At 38.6% G+C, this 17,308-nt stretch overlaps 1 protein-coding gene across 3 annotated transcripts; it reads right to left on the reverse strand.

Moving 5' to 3' along the window:
- Nucleotides 1-5,923: 5,923 nt before the first annotated feature.
- On the reverse strand, nt 5,924-15,863 carry hsd17b7 (hydroxysteroid (17-beta) dehydrogenase 7). 3 transcript variants are annotated; one of them, XM_057858350.1, is made up of 9 exons: nt 15,470-15,863; nt 12,296-12,434; nt 12,129-12,221; nt 11,919-12,033; nt 7,237-7,431; nt 7,045-7,149; nt 6,895-6,951; nt 6,711-6,809; nt 5,924-6,611 (listed from the first exon to the last, which is right to left on the reverse strand). In XM_057858350.1, the coding sequence occupies exons 2-9, from the start codon at nt 12,421-12,423 to the stop codon at nt 6,513-6,515; spliced, it is 891 nt and encodes a 296-aa protein (XP_057714333.1). In that variant the 5' UTR covers nt 12,424-12,434; nt 15,470-15,863; the 3' UTR covers nt 5,924-6,512. The 3 variants fall into 3 exon arrangements, with proteins under 3 accessions (XP_057714333.1, XP_057714332.1, XP_057714334.1); XM_057858349.1 differs by lacking the exon at nt 15,470-15,863 and adding an exon at nt 14,156-14,350 and having other exon boundaries at nt 12,296-12,499; XM_057858351.1 differs by lacking the exons at nt 5,924-6,611; nt 6,711-6,809; nt 6,895-6,951; nt 15,470-15,863 and adding an exon at nt 14,156-14,370 and having other exon boundaries at nt 11,906-12,033; nt 12,296-12,499.
- Nucleotides 15,864-17,308: the final 1,445 nt, after the last annotated feature.

Below are 17,308 nucleotides of genomic sequence, written 5' to 3' on the forward strand. Positions count from 1 at the left end.
ATGAAGCGAGCCTCGGTACGCGCTTCGCGGAAACGTCTCTTCATTACTCGACACACGCTTCGAAGTCTCGGCGCACTATGTTACATCATTAATTCTAACCAGGAAAAAAATTAATTAACTATCATAAAGCATCACAGAGATGTTGTTCTTAGACAAAAAAAAATTTAAACCATAGACGTCCAAACTGAGGCCCACGGGTCAACTGAGGCCAGCTGCCCAGTTTTTATTGGCCTGTAGCAAATTATGAAAACATCAGTTAAGTTCAGCCTACATTCTTTTGCACTTCTCAGCGTTAACATTAGATGGAGCTGGTCACTCAAACAGTGCCTCCTTATTAGTCAAAACCTGACATGTTGAAATCAATGTAGGAAACTGTAGAATTCTGAGTATTTTGTTTTACATAAATAAATTTATACAAAAAAATAAATAAACAAATAATCCAATGTGGTTAATTGAGCTATCATGGTTGTGATTTTCTTGACTCTTTTGCTGTCGCTGGACAGTTTCTCTTTGTTCTGTTTGTTTCAGAAGTGTACAGAGATCCCTCGTCGTTTTGCGTTTCCTAATTTGGGCTTTCAGTTATTTGCGGGTTTTTAAAAAGTATTCATAAACAAATTCAAATAAAAAAATACGCCTCGTTACATTTTGAGGCTCAAGAAAGAATGTTTCGCAGCAAAACATACAGTACATCAGTGATCCACAACCAATGGGCCGGGACCAGTACCGGTCCGTGGCGCATTTGCCACCGGGCTGCAGAGAAATAATACATCATTGTTAAAAACCGCAATCTGGCCTGTGCCTCTTGACACATAAATGAGCCTTTCTACTCTATTGACTAATCTGAGTATAGATTTGCATACGTCGCCATCTATTGGTTGGCCGCAATTACTGGAGTGTTTGCACACCTATAGCAGCCCAGCATCAGTCAATGTAAAATGTAACGTTAGCTGCTGTTGGCTGTGTGCTGCGGCTGTCGAAGTCTTTGAACAGCTACGTATTTTACGGGGATAAGGCAACCTACTGAGTCAGAAGAGGAGCCTACTACTAAGTCAATTCTGCATAATATGAAACTAAAAGCTAGAAAACGAGGCAACAAATGTGAATGCATACCTCGTGGCGAACCATATTGCTAACCCAAGAAACCTTTCACGATTGGAGAAGAACTCATTATGCCTGCGACCAAGGATATTTGCTGTCAAGTTTTAGGAGAGGCTGCTGTTAAAAGAGGGCGATTCAGCGTATGGTTACATTTTCCCTGCGCTTAATGTTTGTTTTTAGCCCCGTCGTGTTATTTTCAATTTAATTTTCTGTCAGACATTGCCGTTCTGTGAAAAAAAGGCCCACATTACACCGGTCAATGGTGCAAAGAAGGTTGGGGATCACTGTATATGACTCAGGGACTTTGTACATACTGTACCCACGGGTACTCATCCGAGGCGCTATTGGTTTGTTGTGCGAGATTGACACATGACAAAACAAATGAACACTATCAAAGCCGCCCCTACTATGACCGACATAACGAGACCGCCCATAATAGTGGCTTTATTCCGTAAGCTGATTGGCTGTGCACCCCCTACTATGACTACTACTATGACATTTGACCTTGTTTTACCTTGTCTTACACAAGAATTTTAACAAGACCTTAAGGCTCATTTTATGCAGGATCTTTAGCATTTTTCCAAGATTTAAGAGCACCCAAAGCCCACTACAAAACGTCCACAACATCCAGGGTAATTTTCTTTTTTTTCTTTTTTTTTTTTTTTTTACATTTTTCAAACCTTAAAATGGGACACTATGTCTTGCCAAACACCTCCAGGACTATTGTTACCCACTTTTAGAGCACCCAAAGCCCGCTACAAACCTCCAACACCTCCTGGGGAAATTGCAACAATTTTTCCTGCAAATGGAGCGCCGCCAAACCTCTCCACGACCTCCGGGGGATACTTTTCTCCATTTTGACACCAAAAAAAGCCGGCTGCAAAACTCCCAACATCCATAGGAGAATTTGAACTTTTTTTTTTTTTTTTAACCTGCAAATGAAGCATCATATCCCCGCTACATGCTCGTGAGTGACCGCCATGACATCCAGGAGGTGTGACCAAGTTTCCCCCACGCATCACAGAGTGACTGCGTAGGGACAGTAATTACTGTAAATAGATTTAAATAACGTGCTTTACAGTATATGTAAAGTATACAATATGTAAATAAATACTGTTTACATTCAAAAAAAAAATTTGTGAGGAGCAGGGGTAAATCCTACATCACAGTTTTTCACTTTTCGCGGTGGGTTCTGATCCCCATTGACTGCGAAAAACAAGGGATTACTATAAATAGTATTATAATATTCTTACAGCTCTGGATTTTTTTTCGCTTGTAGCGCTTAACTCATTCACAGCCATTGACAGTTCTAGACATCAAATCTATTTCAACTGGGAAGGCTGGTATTGAGCGATCATGTTTTACTGCCAATGACGGCGAGGGACGCCCAATCCAATTTGACTCGGGGCTGTCAATGATCGAACTATCATATGGTGTACATTTATTACGAACAAAACAACTACTGAGGAAAAGCAGGAACTATATAGTCATGTATTTCTTTATAATCTTTGTAAATAGCAAGTGGGATGGCCAGTGGGGCAGCCAATATATTTATAGATGGGCCATATTCACCCCCCCAGGGGATGCCATTGCAGGACTGGACTTTTAAAAAAAACAAGCCCATCAAACTGGCACTCTAGCACTGCAATGGGCATTTAGTTCCAAATTTCAGTTCATCACAATCATATCAAAGTGTTTAATTGACTTGATAAAGAGGAATAATCTGAAACCACTCTGTGAAAATTCTGGAGCAGCTGCTACCCAGATTAGGTTCGATTCTATGGTTTATAAAAAGTTGCACCGCTGTGGTGGGGAATAGCTGGTGAAAACATCTGCTCATGTTCCGTCAACTCTCATCCTTAGCTTATCCACTCTAGTTCACGTAAGTGTCAAAGATTTAAATAGGCGTCCTTTTCAAATTTAAATCTGCTGCCTCTTTGTGGTTTGTTGCTTGGTCAGATATCCATCCATTTGATATTTTTTCTCTCCTAATTGGCGCTAAGAGCGGACTGGTCTCCTGAATTAATGTATTCTTGCATCACAGCCTCCAATTTACAGTATAATCTTTGGTTGTCAATCATTTTGTGAACGCTCTTAAAGCTGTATGCTGCAAACATATCTTAATAGTGACATGTAAAGTGTAAGTTGTGTTTATTGTACTGCTAAATGTTCAAAGGCAAAACGTTTGCGTTGAGTACCGTATTTTTCGGACTATAAGTCGCACCGGCGTATAAGTCGCATCCGAGTATAAGTCGCATCAGCCATAAAATGCCCAATGAAGAGGAAAAAAACATATAAGTCGCACCGGTGTATAAGTCACATTTTGGGGGGAAATATACTTGATAAAATACAACACATAGAACAGATACAGTATGTCATCTTGAAAGGCAATTTAAAATAAAAATACAATATAGAACAACATGCTGAATAAGTGTACGGTATGATAATGTTACATGATGCATGAACAACGAAATGCGAACGTGGCCGGTATGTTAACGTAGTATAGCTATTAAAAGTTATTCAGATAACTATAGCATAAAGAACATGCTAACAAGTTTACCAAACCACCAGTATCACTCCAAAACACAAAAATAACATGAAAAATGATAATAATGTGTTAATAATTTCACACACAAGTCGCTCCAGAGTATAAGTCGCAAAACTGCCAGCCAAACTATGAAAAAAAACTGCGACTTATATTCTGAAAAGTACGGTATATCCATGATCTTACATCAATTCCACACTGTATTGAACATTTCCAAACAGATAATTGTTTGGATTTTCCCATATATAATCAGGCATGAAAATGGGTCAGGGGTTAAAAAGGTGAGAAAGGTGTGGAGGAAATATGTTCCGGCGTTCTGCCAAAATGTCCGCCGTCGGCAAAACGTCCTACATGTGGCAAATTTGACCATTTTAATTTTTCACATAAGGCTTAATATTCGAGTTAACGGGGGTTTAATTAGTTGAAGGAGTTGATTTCAACCACCATTGACTCGCGCTAGCTTAGCCACTCCGGAGCCCTGAAACTAACAAATAACTGTCAAACTGCATAGAATTTGTTCAAATCAACTCCAACGACTAATTAAACCCCGGCTAACTCAAAGATTAAGCCTAATGTAAAAAATTCTGAACTTCCCCTTTAAAATAAAGACCATTGAATATGGCCATTAAAATGTTGTCTATAAATGTTTTAGAGCAATAAAACCAACAACAAAAATGAATAAAATGAACAGGAATCCTTCAAAGTATTTCATAATGGGTCCAAATTATTTTTCGAACAGATCATGTGACTATAGAACCTTAGAGACAGCCGTTTGCATTGCTTAGCCAAAACTACAGCTGAGGAGGCAAGATGGATATTTAGAATTTCTTTAAACCTAAGCTTTCAAAACCTTCAACAACAACTGAGCTTGAACCGAGGATTGAGCACGAGCAGTATCAAAAAGTCCTGGCTGTCGTGTTACCTGTTGTGCTGTTATTCCAAGTGGCGCTTGAATTAGATGCTTATAGCGGTTGACAGTCTTTTTGAGCCAGCGCAAAGTTCGCAGCGCACGAAGATATTTTTGTTATCTTTACTGGACAAAAATGTGAAGTAATGGCTGTGTTTCCAGTGTGCAAATGCAGCCGTTTGTAGTATATCTCCTGCCTATTTCATTGCATCCTGGCGAGGTAGCATGGCTATGTTGTTTTGGGCGCAAACTCCCAGCGCTCACGCATCATGGTAATACACGTGACCCTTTTTGTTCCATCCCCGATTAAAAAATGTGACATGTGATGTCACTCCCATGACTACAGTATTCTTCATTCTACACACATTATGGGGCAATAACAAAATAGTAACGCACAGGCATCAAGGAAAGTAATTTTACTCAGATTACTGATTTAGAAAAATGAACGCGTTAGATTGTTCTTTACTGAAAGAAAGTAATCAGATTAGTTACGCATTACGATACCGCGTTATTGACAACACTGCTTTTATATTACCGTTAAATACACAAGCTTGACCCTACCTTAACGGGAGCTATTTTTTTACCGGACGCTCCGGCAGCGTTCAACGCAAGCTGCAACGAACGGCAGTAACTTTGTCATACCACAAAATATGAAAACGAAAACCATTACTCACCAAATTCAATATGCTGGCAAATGCATTCATCTAAAAACAATTGGGATACTTTACCTCCTCCAGCGAATGTGAATTTGTGCTTAGTACAAGATCATCTGTCGCAATTAGCGATCTTTGACGCTCTTTTTTTATTTTCCCTCCCCGCATACAAACTTGTTTCTCTCTCAGCGGCTGTGATTAACCTCAATGAAGTTGCTGTCCTAGCTAAGCCTTGCCTATCATTCGTCTTTGTAAGTTTTTAGTAACTTTGTGTATTGAATTTGAAAGGAAAATGTGTGTTTTGTTTTTGGCGAACTTTTTCATGAAGCTAAACTGTTGAAGCTACTCACATGTGGAAAAATACGATTGTACAACGTTTTAAATGTATTCAATTGGTATATTTCAGTTACCACGATTTGAGAGATCAATAAATTGAATAATTTACGGCTTGCGTTTGGAGTGCTTGTTTTTGGGTTTGCTGGAATAGCGTCACTGACACACGCAGCATCAAACAGGGGAAGGGGGAAGCGCTGCCGCGCCAAGCCACTTCTGGCTGCATTTTCGACACATGAAAAATAACGAATACGTACTACTGTATGACTGGAAATTTTAGTGGTTTTGTAACCGCGATGTTTTCATAGCATGGTAATCCGTGAAGGTAACTGGCACATGCCTACACCCGATGCCCCCCCCCCCCCCCTCCTTAAAAATTTTCTCCTCGGATCTACACGATTCACGTAGGTCATCCTTTTTTACTTCAAAACGGCGAATTTCGCCGAAAGGTGAGAGATTTTCATGCCTGTATAATGTTGAACAAGGCACTGGTAGGAAGATGTTTTGTTGAATAGTAATACTAAATGCCATAAAATAAAAACAACAATGATTCTCAAGCTTCTTGCATATATTGTTACCATTAATAGGAAACGTTTGTCACGTAATATGTATTAATATATTGTCATGTAAAAAATATTATTTACTTTGGTTTTTAAAAAAAAAAAAAATCTTTTTGTATCACAACTTTATGATGTGTTGGGGGTAATATGACTTTATTCATGTTAAGTTTGAGTTTTTGTTTTTCCCTAATGAACTGTCATCTTAGACAATCAAACCACTGAATTATACAACAGCAAAGTTCATTACACCATAGTAAAATTATGGATTGATTGGCTTTTTACTGTATCTGTTATTTGCAGTTTGATATCTGTCACTCGAGGAGGCTAGAGACTGAGTGTAATTCTGCAATTATATCCTGCGAAATTCTTACTGTTGATTGTTTGGTAAACATTTCCATGATGTAAAAGGCATTACTCTAAGGTTTATTTAGGTCTGCAGCTCCTCCTCTGATGTGTGTCTCCAGTTGAAGAAGTTTTTCATAAAGCGCCTCACACATATTATCATCAATGTCCATCTGACAGAACACAAACACACATTGTGAACAGAATTTTGTATGAAGCAGTACCTTTGATAGCGTCAAACAATTAGTCATTGAACTTTGTGAGAGACTTACTTGCCGTGGTTGTGTGTAGTTTGCCCCAAGTCCTGATGTTAAGCTGTGATATTTTGCCCTGGGGTCCAGAGACTCTGGTGTTTGAAGAAACAGCCAATGCTGTACAAGTCCATAGAATTGTACATTAAAAATACTGTAACATCTTTCGAAATATTTTTGAAGTTTTAGTAACATATGGTCATACCAGTGACTCTGCTCCATTATATGGTGTGAGTGTAAACGTGTTTGTGAAGATTCTGATCTGTTCAACACAGTAAAAAAACATGCTTTTTAAAAAAAAAAGGATGGAGGGGGCAACACAAAAAAACAGCTGCAAAAATTACATGATGCTTACCAGCCACATGATTGGCATGATGAAAGTCCAGAAAAAGGAGGGAAGTATACCAAAAGTGAGGTTGGTCATGACCAGGCCCGGACATATCACAGAGGAGAAAAGCCCCTGGTTAAAATGAGGGAAACATTTAAACACAGATAATTTTCTCAAAAGTGTGTATAGTAACAATGTATATGATGAGCAAAACCAAACCTGGCAGTTCTTATGTCTGTTGAGGGCCACACTGAGCATGTCAGAGGCATACTTGGAGGAGCTGTATGGTTCCGTCCCATTTTTGTGCTGGATATCCTCGATACTGAAGGCAGTGCGCCGGGCGTTGCTTGAAGAGGTCCACACGACACGTGATGTGTGACCCGCCTGACACAACAGAGGCTCCAGCTCTCTGACCTAACACGGAAACATGACAATTACAGCTTATTAAAAAGATATAATTTTTGGACTGTAAACCACTACTTTTCTCCAATTTAAACCCTATGGTTCATTGTCCAGCAGAGGTGCAACAATTAATCGATTCATCGACAACTAATCGATTAGCAAATTAATGACAATTATTTTGACAAACAATCGTTTCGGACCTTCTTCACCTTAAACTTGTCTAAATTCGTGAAACTATAACATACAGTATATACAGTATAACTTCTCAGTTGTAAATATCAGATTTCCTCATAACAGTTTTGTTAAGTTGAAGTAGGACATGAAATGAAATTCACATTTTTTTCGCCAAATTTCGGACATCCTGCTGTCTAAACTACTTTCTTAATACGGCTGCTGCAACTAAACGATTAAAACGAATAATAAATGAGTTCCCAACTAATTTGATAATTGATACAGTTGTAGACTACAGTTAGGTCAGGAAGCTGTAACAAAATATTATTTTTAAAGGAAATAGTCATTCATTTTGTCTTCCTTGTTACTTATGACATGCCAAAAACACTTCAAGGTGAATTGTGAAGGTAATTGAAAAAAGTGACATTTATCTAATTAATCATTTAATTAATAGTTAGATTAATCGATTAAGAAAATAAGCGTTAGTTGCAGCCCTATTTTCCAGTGTGGCTTATACAGTATATGGATTTTCATGGACCAATGAGCTATATGCTTATAGTAGGACAGTCAAAGTATCAAAAATGATCAAAGTATTGATACTGAAATGTTGTTACCGGATATGATATTGGACTGCAAAAGTATCAATACTCAGTTATTTGTTTTTGCACGACCACATATCATCAGAAATTTGTTGTCATGGGGTAAACTTTAGTGTGCACTACTCTTGATAGTAATGGAGGATATTTTTGAACTCTCCTTGTCAACTCTTTGGCTGTCACTGACAGCACTAGACGTCTAATCAATTTGAAGGGCTGGCAGCGATTGAACTCCCAGCTAAAATGGACTTTACAGCTAAAAGTAGAGATGTCCCGATCGATCGGCATCCCGATCGATTGGCGTTGCACGACCCACTCACGCATTGTCGCGCTCAGTCTGTAATAGCGCCGTTTTACCTATATAGAGGGATAAAAGGCAGCGTAAAATGAGTAGAGTTCATTTTGGCAGCCTTTGGAGTCTTTTTTTAATTGGCTAAAGCCTTACAATCCCTCCCCCTAAGATTAGAAATATCATGGGAAGCAAAATCAAATCAAATCAAATTTATTTATATAGCCCTTTACAAAACCCGAAAGGTCCCCAAAGTGCTTTACAACAAAGACAAACATGGCACATAGTAAATAAAAGGCAGGAAAGTGTTATAAAATGACATTAGGAAGAAAAGAAAAGAAAAAAAACGAACCATCGCATCACGATTAGTCAGACACCAAATAAAACAATAAAACAGATAAAATCCGAAAACATTAAAAACCCTAAAGAAATAAAACCAGGCTAAACTAATCTTGGGGAAAGGCGAGTCTAAAAAGGTGTGTCTTTAAACGAGATTTAAAAAGGCCCAAATTTGTAGTGGTGCGGATTTCCGGGGGAAGACTATTCCATAACCTGGGTGCAGCAACCGCAAAAGATCGGTCTCCCCACTGTTTGAGTTTGGACCTTGGGACTTGCAAATGAAGTTGGCCGGTAGAGCGAAGACTCCTGCCAGAGTTACGGATGGTTAAAATTTCTGATAAGTAAGAAGGAGCCTGGCCATTAATAGAATTAAAAACAAACAGTAAAAGTTTAAAATCAATTCTAAAATGGACTGGAAGCCAGTGGAGCGATGATAGTACGGGGGTAATATGTTCACGTCTAGGTGTATCTGTTAAAAATCGAGCAGCAGCATTTTGAACAAGTTGGAGACGAGAAACTGAGGATTTGGGAAGACCAACATAAAGAGCGTTGCAGTAATCCAGCCTTGAGCTTATAAAAGCGTGAATTGCTTTTTCCAAGTCGTGGCGAGTAAGAAAAGGCTTCACTTTGGCCAGGAGACGGAGCTGGAAAAAACTTGCTCTTACAACAGAACTAATCTGTTTTTCAAAGTTGAGCCTGCAATCGAATATCACTCCGAGATTTTTAACATGTGTTTTAAAAAAGGGAGCCAGAGTGCCAGGGTTGGGCTCAAGGGCATTTAACATAGAAGGTGTGCCAAAAGTAATATATTCAGTTTTGCTTTCGTTAAGATGTAAAAAGTTTTGCGCTAGCCACTGCTTCACATCGGATATGCACTCCATTAATTTAGTGAGAGCAGTTTGTTCGTTGGGTCTCAGGGGGAGATACAGCTGCAGGTCATCAGCATAAAAAGGAAAAGAGATATTATGTTTTTTTATAACTGATCCTAAAGGTAGGAGATAAAGTGCAAAGAGAACAGGCCCTAAAATGGAGCCTTGTGGCACCCCACAAGACAGAGAGGTTTGTGAGGAGGAAAATTCCCCAATCATTACTGAGAAGGTCCTATGTTCCAGGTACGATTTAAACCACTGTAGAGCTTTATCACGGATACCTATAAAGTGTTCTAGACGAGATACAAGGACTGTGTGGTCGACTGTATCAAATGCTGCTGTGAGATCTAGTAAAACAAGGATTGCTGGGTTTCCATTAGCTACAGAAAGTGCAATGTCGTTGTGCACTTTTAACAGTGCTGACTCAGTGCTATGTCTGGACCTGAAGCCTGATTGAAACTTGTCAAGGGTGGAGTTTGTCTCTAGAAATGTTTGCAATTGAATAAAAACAACTTTTTCTAAAACTTTAGAAAGGAAAGACAAGTGGGAGACGGGTCTAAAATTGGACAGCACGGAGGAGTCGAGATGGGGTTTTTTAAGAAGGGGTCTGACTACAGCCTGTTTGAAGGCAGCTGGGACAGAACCGGTACTGAGAGAGTTATTTATAAGAGCCAGCAGACTTGGTCCGAGGCAACTAAAGACTTCCTTTAGAAGCCCAGCTGGAATTATATCTAACGGACAGTTAGTGGGTTTCATGCCACTAACTATTTCAGACAGAGATGACAATGGAAGGAGATCAAATTGTTCAAAAACAGTGAGCAGTTCTGGAGGATGTAGATTATCTGATGAGATGAGATGATGAAGCAATGTGGGGAAGCAAGGTCGCAATTGATCTTTATCTTAACACCCTTGTTATTTCCCAACGCAGAGAAGATATATCAATTGGTAGCACTACGCACAGTCATGGTTCCACTTCCCATCATGCATTTGGCCATGGCTACAGTATCATTTACTGATAGCTCAACAAATACACTAGATGGCAATATTTTGTCACAATATACAAAGTCACAAGTCTTTCTATCTGTGGATCCCTCTCACAGAAAGAATATTAATAATGTAAATGCCATCTTGAGGATTTATTGTCATAATAAACAAATACAGTACTTATGTACGGTATGTTGAATGTATATATTCGTCCGAGTTTTATTCATTTTTTTCTTAATGCATTGCCAAAATGTATATGATCGGGAAAAATTATCGGAAATGATTGGAATTGAATCGGGAGCAAAAAAAAAGCAATCGGATCGGGAAATTTCGGGATCGGCAGATACTCAAACGATCGGGATCGGATCGGGAGCAAAAAAACATGATCGGAACAACCCTAGCTACAAGAGATGAACTGTTTATTCAATTTAGTTTTAACAGCCACGTGAATGAATGACTGGCATCGTCAATGGCACTTAGAGTTCGTTAAAAAAACCAAAACATTTATTTATTTATTTATTTATTATTTTTTTAAAAAATTAATTTAGTTTTGAAAATGGTGCGGAGTCATTTTTTGAGTATCGGTGTCGAGTTGAAATTTTTTAGTATTGTGACAACAGTAGTCTTAGGTGTGAATATTCCTGCATCTTATAGTCCCGTGCGCTTATACATATAAATACTCATCCAAATAAATCCAATAACAATCTATGTTATCGGGCCTATTAATACTATTTTGGGTGTCGGATTGGGATGTGTGCGTTTGTTTCCACTCCTGTTTTGCCGGTATGCAAAGGCTTGTTACTGTTCTAGAGGCCGTATTTTTCCTTCACTGAGTTATGTTTGTATTTTACAGTGTTATGTTTACAAGTAATTGAGAGGCCTTTTGGTTATTGATAGGCTTGCTGTTCTATAATTGCCAGGTTAAGAAAGTTGTTTCATGGACCAAGACGACAAAAGTCTCCTCTCCTGATGCACCAAATGTTTTATCTACTGACAAAGCACGTACCTGTTGGGTTTATGTTTGTTTTAGATCAGTGCTCATTGTTCAGGGGACACATCATCAATGATATTGATTGAATGATATACATTAAAAAATTATATACTGTATATATTATCGGTTGTCGTATCGGCCTTGAGGAGCAGGAAGTTATCGATATCAGTTTCAAAAAATGGATATCGTGCACTCCTAGTCTTAATATACCAAATTAAGTGTGTAATCAAAGGATACAATTGGTTACTTGGTGTGAGTACCAGAAGAAAATGACCAAACAGGTTTGTGGCGAAAACTTCCTGCAGACCATCAGTGTTAATCTGGTCCTGCTGTGTTAAAAGACCCTCTGCTGTTGCAAACATGTTGATGGCGTTTCTGGTAAGGACAGGGCACGCATTAAATTAGAGCACACACTTACATAGTCTCCCTTAAAACTCACAAATTTGATACCTAATGAATTGGACTTTTACCTTGAGAACAAACCCTTGAAAAAAGCTTTTATATCCACTTGCGGATTGGGCATTATTCCGGCATTCAGATACAAAAAGTCAATTCTTTCGTACCTGCGGAAAGAAAAATTAAACTCAACAATCACGTATGTCAGTGTATGTCAGCTTTCATACAATTATCAACCTACCTAGCCTTGAGTTCTTGAGCAGCAGCAAACACCGACTGCACAGAACCCACGTCAAGCTGCACTATGTCCACCTGGGCCTTGGAGTGTGACAACAAAAGGGCAGAGCGGGCAGCCTCGGCACGTTGCATGTTTCTGCACGCTAGACATAAACGGAGGTGGATGTCCTCAGTGAGAAGCCTTTCACACAAGGCTAGACCAATACCACTGAAAAAATGGAAATGATTAATACCAGAATAATGGCAGATAATTTTTTTGACAGCAATGGGCAGTGCATTTGGAAAATGGGCCTTCAGTGGATAGGTTACCTGCTTACCACCACCACTATTTCATCACAAATACACAATTTAGTGCTGCAACGACTAATTGATTAACTCGAGTAATTCGATTAGAAAAAAGCTTTGAATCAATTTTTTTTTTTTTTTTTTAGTATTTGTTTAATTAGAGGGGTGTTGTTTTGAAAGTGCATTTAGTTTTATTGATTTGGGTGGATACACTGCCCTCTAGTGGGAACAGTGAATATGACTTAACTCAATTAACATGACTGAATTCAGCTGCTCCCTGTTAAGAGCAACATAAGGTAAGTTTTTGTATGCGCCAAAATATATTTTTTAATGCATTCGGAATTTAGTTTACAGATGTACGGTGATTAACCTTTTTTTTTTTGTGGGACTATGTGTTTGTCCGATTTGTTAAGAGCATTGTTAAACAACGTTAGCATTTTATCATATTTAAGATAGCGAAATTTTGCTCTGCAAGTTAGCCAATTGTTCTTTGGTTGTGTTTACATCCTCATGTATTTATTTTTTATGCCGTTTGAAGCTAAGCTCAGGTATTTTAATTTATTTTTAAATGAACGTTCACTACTGTATAGTTTGAAGAAAAACTCGCATTTATTCGCATTTAATGCTCTTTTCTTTGTTTTACATCTCCTAAAATCTATTCTGCAATGCATGAAATGTTCCTAATACGATTACTAGATTGTTTGAACTAACTCGTTGATACATTAATCGACTACTAAACCAATCGATAGCTGCAGCCCTAATATACTGGACTGTCTCAGGAAATTAGAATACACAATATTCTAATTTCCTGACTGTCTCAGAGACAGAGTATTCTAATTTTCTGAGACAGTCCAGTAATTACAAACTATCAGTAAAATACCATTCACACAATTTAGTCTTCAATTAACCTAGCATCCATGTTTTTGATTGGTAAAGCAATCTTACCTTCTTTGTTTACATACAGAATGCCTTTTAGAACGTTTTAGATGACTTTTTTTTTTTTAACTGATTCTGTGGATTTTTTAAAAATCACTCATTTCAAATCTGCCATCAATTTTCCCTGTATGTTTTAGTTTTATGCAATAAACATTTTTATACTTACGCAGGTTCTTTTAATCCATTACCAGTTTTAACTTTTCAGTCCTTTACATACTGTAGTTATACATATTTTTTCTGAATCCTTGTCAACATTAGCTTGTCATAGTTCACTATTTTCACATATTGGAGCAGTTTAGCAGCAGTATAGCATTTGGCACATTGTCCCTATTGTTCATCTTCTGAATCTGTGGTTTTCTAAAACATGGTACATATTGTTACTTTTTGAAAATGTCATCAAATTCCCACGTTGATGAAAATGAGGATTTGCAAACATGTCTGTATTTGCATAATAATAATTAAAAAAAAAAACAAAAAGAAAAAACAAAACAACACGACAATTGATTTGGGAATAAAACGGTCCAGGACACCCAAACTATCAATATTCATGTGAAGTTGACTCCTCTCATCGAGTACAATGTTTGCGACTCATCGTAATCACTTTTTGTTTCGATAAGGAAGTAAGCTTCCGTAATTAGCTTACCTATTTGCGCCGGTTACAATCACAACTTTCTCCATGTCAGAGTGAGGTTTGTTCCTGTTAGATTAACAACTGTTTATTAATGAATAAAGAAAGAACCTTCGCCACTGGGTGGTTCAGGTTGGACAGGTCAAATGGTTCGATTCCGGTGTAAACACGTATGAGCCAATCAACGGGCGAAAGCAGGAAAGTGGTGCGAAACACTGGCCAATCACCATTAGACTACGGCGAAGGACGGGAACCAAAAAAGTGCTGCGCAAAATTTGAAAACCATTCACTGAAACATTCATTTTATGCAAAGCAAGTTTCACCCAGACACAGGGGCGGACTGGGACTAAAAAGCAGCCCTGGACTTTGACTCGGCCCAGCCCACAAGAATCGCTATACGAAGGGAAACATGGACCCCCTAGGGGTCCGGGGGCATGCCCCCCCCGCCACCCCCGGGAAGACTTTTTTTTTTTTTTTTTTTTCATTTTATTGTAAAATGCATCAATTTCGTGCACTTTGAGAGAAAATGAAGAAAATGTGTCTAGATTGTGACTGTCTGACTTGGGGCGCTCAAAGTACTGCAATGCTGAACTGGAGTTGGGTTCATTTTCTGTACTAGCTCTATGAACAACCTGAAAAAACAAATGAAAGAATTTATTTTTCAAAGCAAGTTTTATGTATCTAATTTATTCTAATATATCTCTGTCTATAAAATGATTTCATTGTTCATGCCATAATTCAGTGGTCTCCAAACTATTCCACATAGGGCCGCAGCGGGCGCAGGATTTCATTCCAACAAAACAAGACAACACCTATGCACCAATCTGGTGTTTTACAAGTGCAGTCAGGTGCTGATTGTTTTAGCAGAAACTTCAATGGTTAAACTGTCCGTACTCGATCGGTTGAAACAAAAACCAGGCCCCACAGCGGCCCTTGAGGACCGGTTTGAAGACCCCTGCCATAATTAATCTTGCCATACAAATAATAAATTTCAATGAAAATACAATAAACATTTCAAGACAAATCCTGGATACATAACCTTCATTGGAAAGTATTAACCAGAAAACAAAACGATATATACACGATTAAAAAAAAAAAAAAATCATATCAATTTGACTTACTAAACTTTAAAGTAAAACCATTCATTTTATTAATATTTTGTTATATTTCTTATGAATTAATATTGCTGCTGCGTGTGCATACGTTGTTTTACAGCTAAAATATTTTTCTTTAGGAGAGTGATAGTAGGACTAGCATACTGTAACTTGTCACGATTGCAAATGGACTAGCTGGCACTAACCCTTTAATTGTCATTTAAAATGTAGCTACCTGGTGGATAACAATTTCCGGTATACCGAGCAAGTGACTCTCTTCATCCCTTTTTACTTGCCCTGCGCTTGTATGGGGAACTTCCACCAGCTTATCATTACACCCTCCCTCTTCTTTTCTCTCTCCTTGCACCGGCTGCACGTCAGAGCGGCTCCCGCTACCCCTCTCACCATTGCCGGGGGCTAGGCTGCTGTTACCCGACATGGCCGTTGCAGCCAGACTGCTGCTTGTGAAAATATTTGTAAACTTAAGACATTTAAATGCTTTGCTCTCCTGTTTCTTTGATTTTTTTCTCCCTAACCTAAGTTCTCCGTGCCACCCTTTTTTTCTTATTTTTGCCACCACCATCCATATTGTGCATTAACGCTCGTCGCTAGTTTGCTTAGTACAAAGAACCAATGAAGGGTACTTTGTGTTTTCTTCGTTCTTTTATCAGACTGGCAATGAACAGCCAGGCGCATTGCTGCCACCTGTCGGATTGGATGCGAACTGTAGATAATGAGAGGCTAGGGGGGATAAAAACAGTGATGTATAAGGAATGGCGGCCGCCGGCCGTCCAGGGCACCGGCCGTTCTGTGATCCTCCAGAACCCACAGATTACCAGTCCGCCCCTGCCCAGACACTTTAACTTTTGTTTTGATTTTTGAATTATTTTATTTACATTTTCTTTTTTTTTTTTTTTTTTTTTTTGGGGGGGGGGGCTCTGCTTTGTCCTTAGTTTTATTGGTAATAAAAAATGATAATAGACGCTATGTAGAGACGTTCTGGATGTTTTCTACTCCAGATTCAGTCCACTGTTTCTGCAGGTCCCCCAAGGTCTGGAATCGGCCCTTCTCCACAATCTTTCTCAGAGTGCGGTCACCTCTTTTGGTTGTGCAGCGTTTCCTGCCACACCTTTTCCTTCCCACAGACTTCCCACTGAGGTGCTTGATACAGCACTCTGCGAACAGCCTATTCGCTCAGAAATTTCTGTGTTTTAGCCTCTTGCCTGAGGGTGTCAATGATGGCCTTCTGGACAGCAGTCAGGTCGGCAGTCTTACCCATGATTGCGGTTTTGAGTAATGAACCAGGCTGGGAGTTTTTAAAAGCCTCAGGAATCTTTTGCAGGTGTTTTGAGTTAATTTTTTGATTCAGATGATTAGGTTAGTAGCTTCTTTAGAGTACCTTTTCATGATATGCTAATTTTTTGGGATAGGGATTTTTGTTTTTTTCTTGATTTTTTTTTTTTTTTTTTACCAAAATCATCAATATTAAAACAATAAAAGGCTACTTCAGTTGTGTGTAATGAATCTAAAATATATGAAAGTCTAATGTTTATCAGTACATTACAGAAAATAATGAACTTGATCACAATATGCAAAATTTTTGAGAAGGACCTGTATAATGGGTCAAAATTATTTTTCAAACAGATCATGTGACTAGCACCTTAGACAGTCATTTGCTCTGCTTAGCCAAAACCACCTGAGGACCGACGAGGCAAGATGGATATACATAATTTTTTCAAACCTAAGCTTTCAAAAGCGACAACAACTACTGAGCAAGAACCAAGGATTGAAAATGTGGACCATCAAATGCCAGACAGCACCGCCAAAATGGTGAGCGGAGTTTCAATTTGCCCCACTAAAGACACAAATTGTACAAAGCTCCTTTTCAACTTATTACTATAAATATTATTGTAAGTTAATTTTATTGCTGACACTGTGTTTTGGGGTTATCATCATGTTTTGCCACCCCTGCCCCAAAAGTCAAACTCCGCCTATGCCCTCCGTGGAAAAACAACAATAATGTGGCCTTATGCCAAAATGAGTTCAACGATATAAAATGCCCTCCAAACCTTTT

The sequence above is a fragment of the Corythoichthys intestinalis genome, chromosome 14 (genome assembly GCF_030265065.1).
Source record: "Corythoichthys intestinalis isolate RoL2023-P3 chromosome 14, ASM3026506v1, whole genome shotgun sequence".
NCBI lineage: Eukaryota > Metazoa > Chordata > Actinopteri > Syngnathiformes > Syngnathidae > Corythoichthys > Corythoichthys intestinalis.

Excerpts from the sequence above, each read along its gene's own strand:
- hsd17b7 (XM_057858349.1), bottom strand. The coding sequence starts at position 14,190 with ATGGAGAAAGTTGTGATTGTAACCGGCGCAAATAG. Across the intron at positions 7,150-7,236 it reads ACAGACATAAGAACTGCCAG|GGGCTTTTCTCCTCTGTGAT; the intron begins GTTTGGTTTTGC and ends CATTTTAACCAG. Across the intron at positions 6,810-6,894 it reads ATAATGGAGCAGAGTCACTG|CATTGGCTGTTTCTTCAAAC; the intron begins GTATGACCATAT and ends GGACTTGTACAG.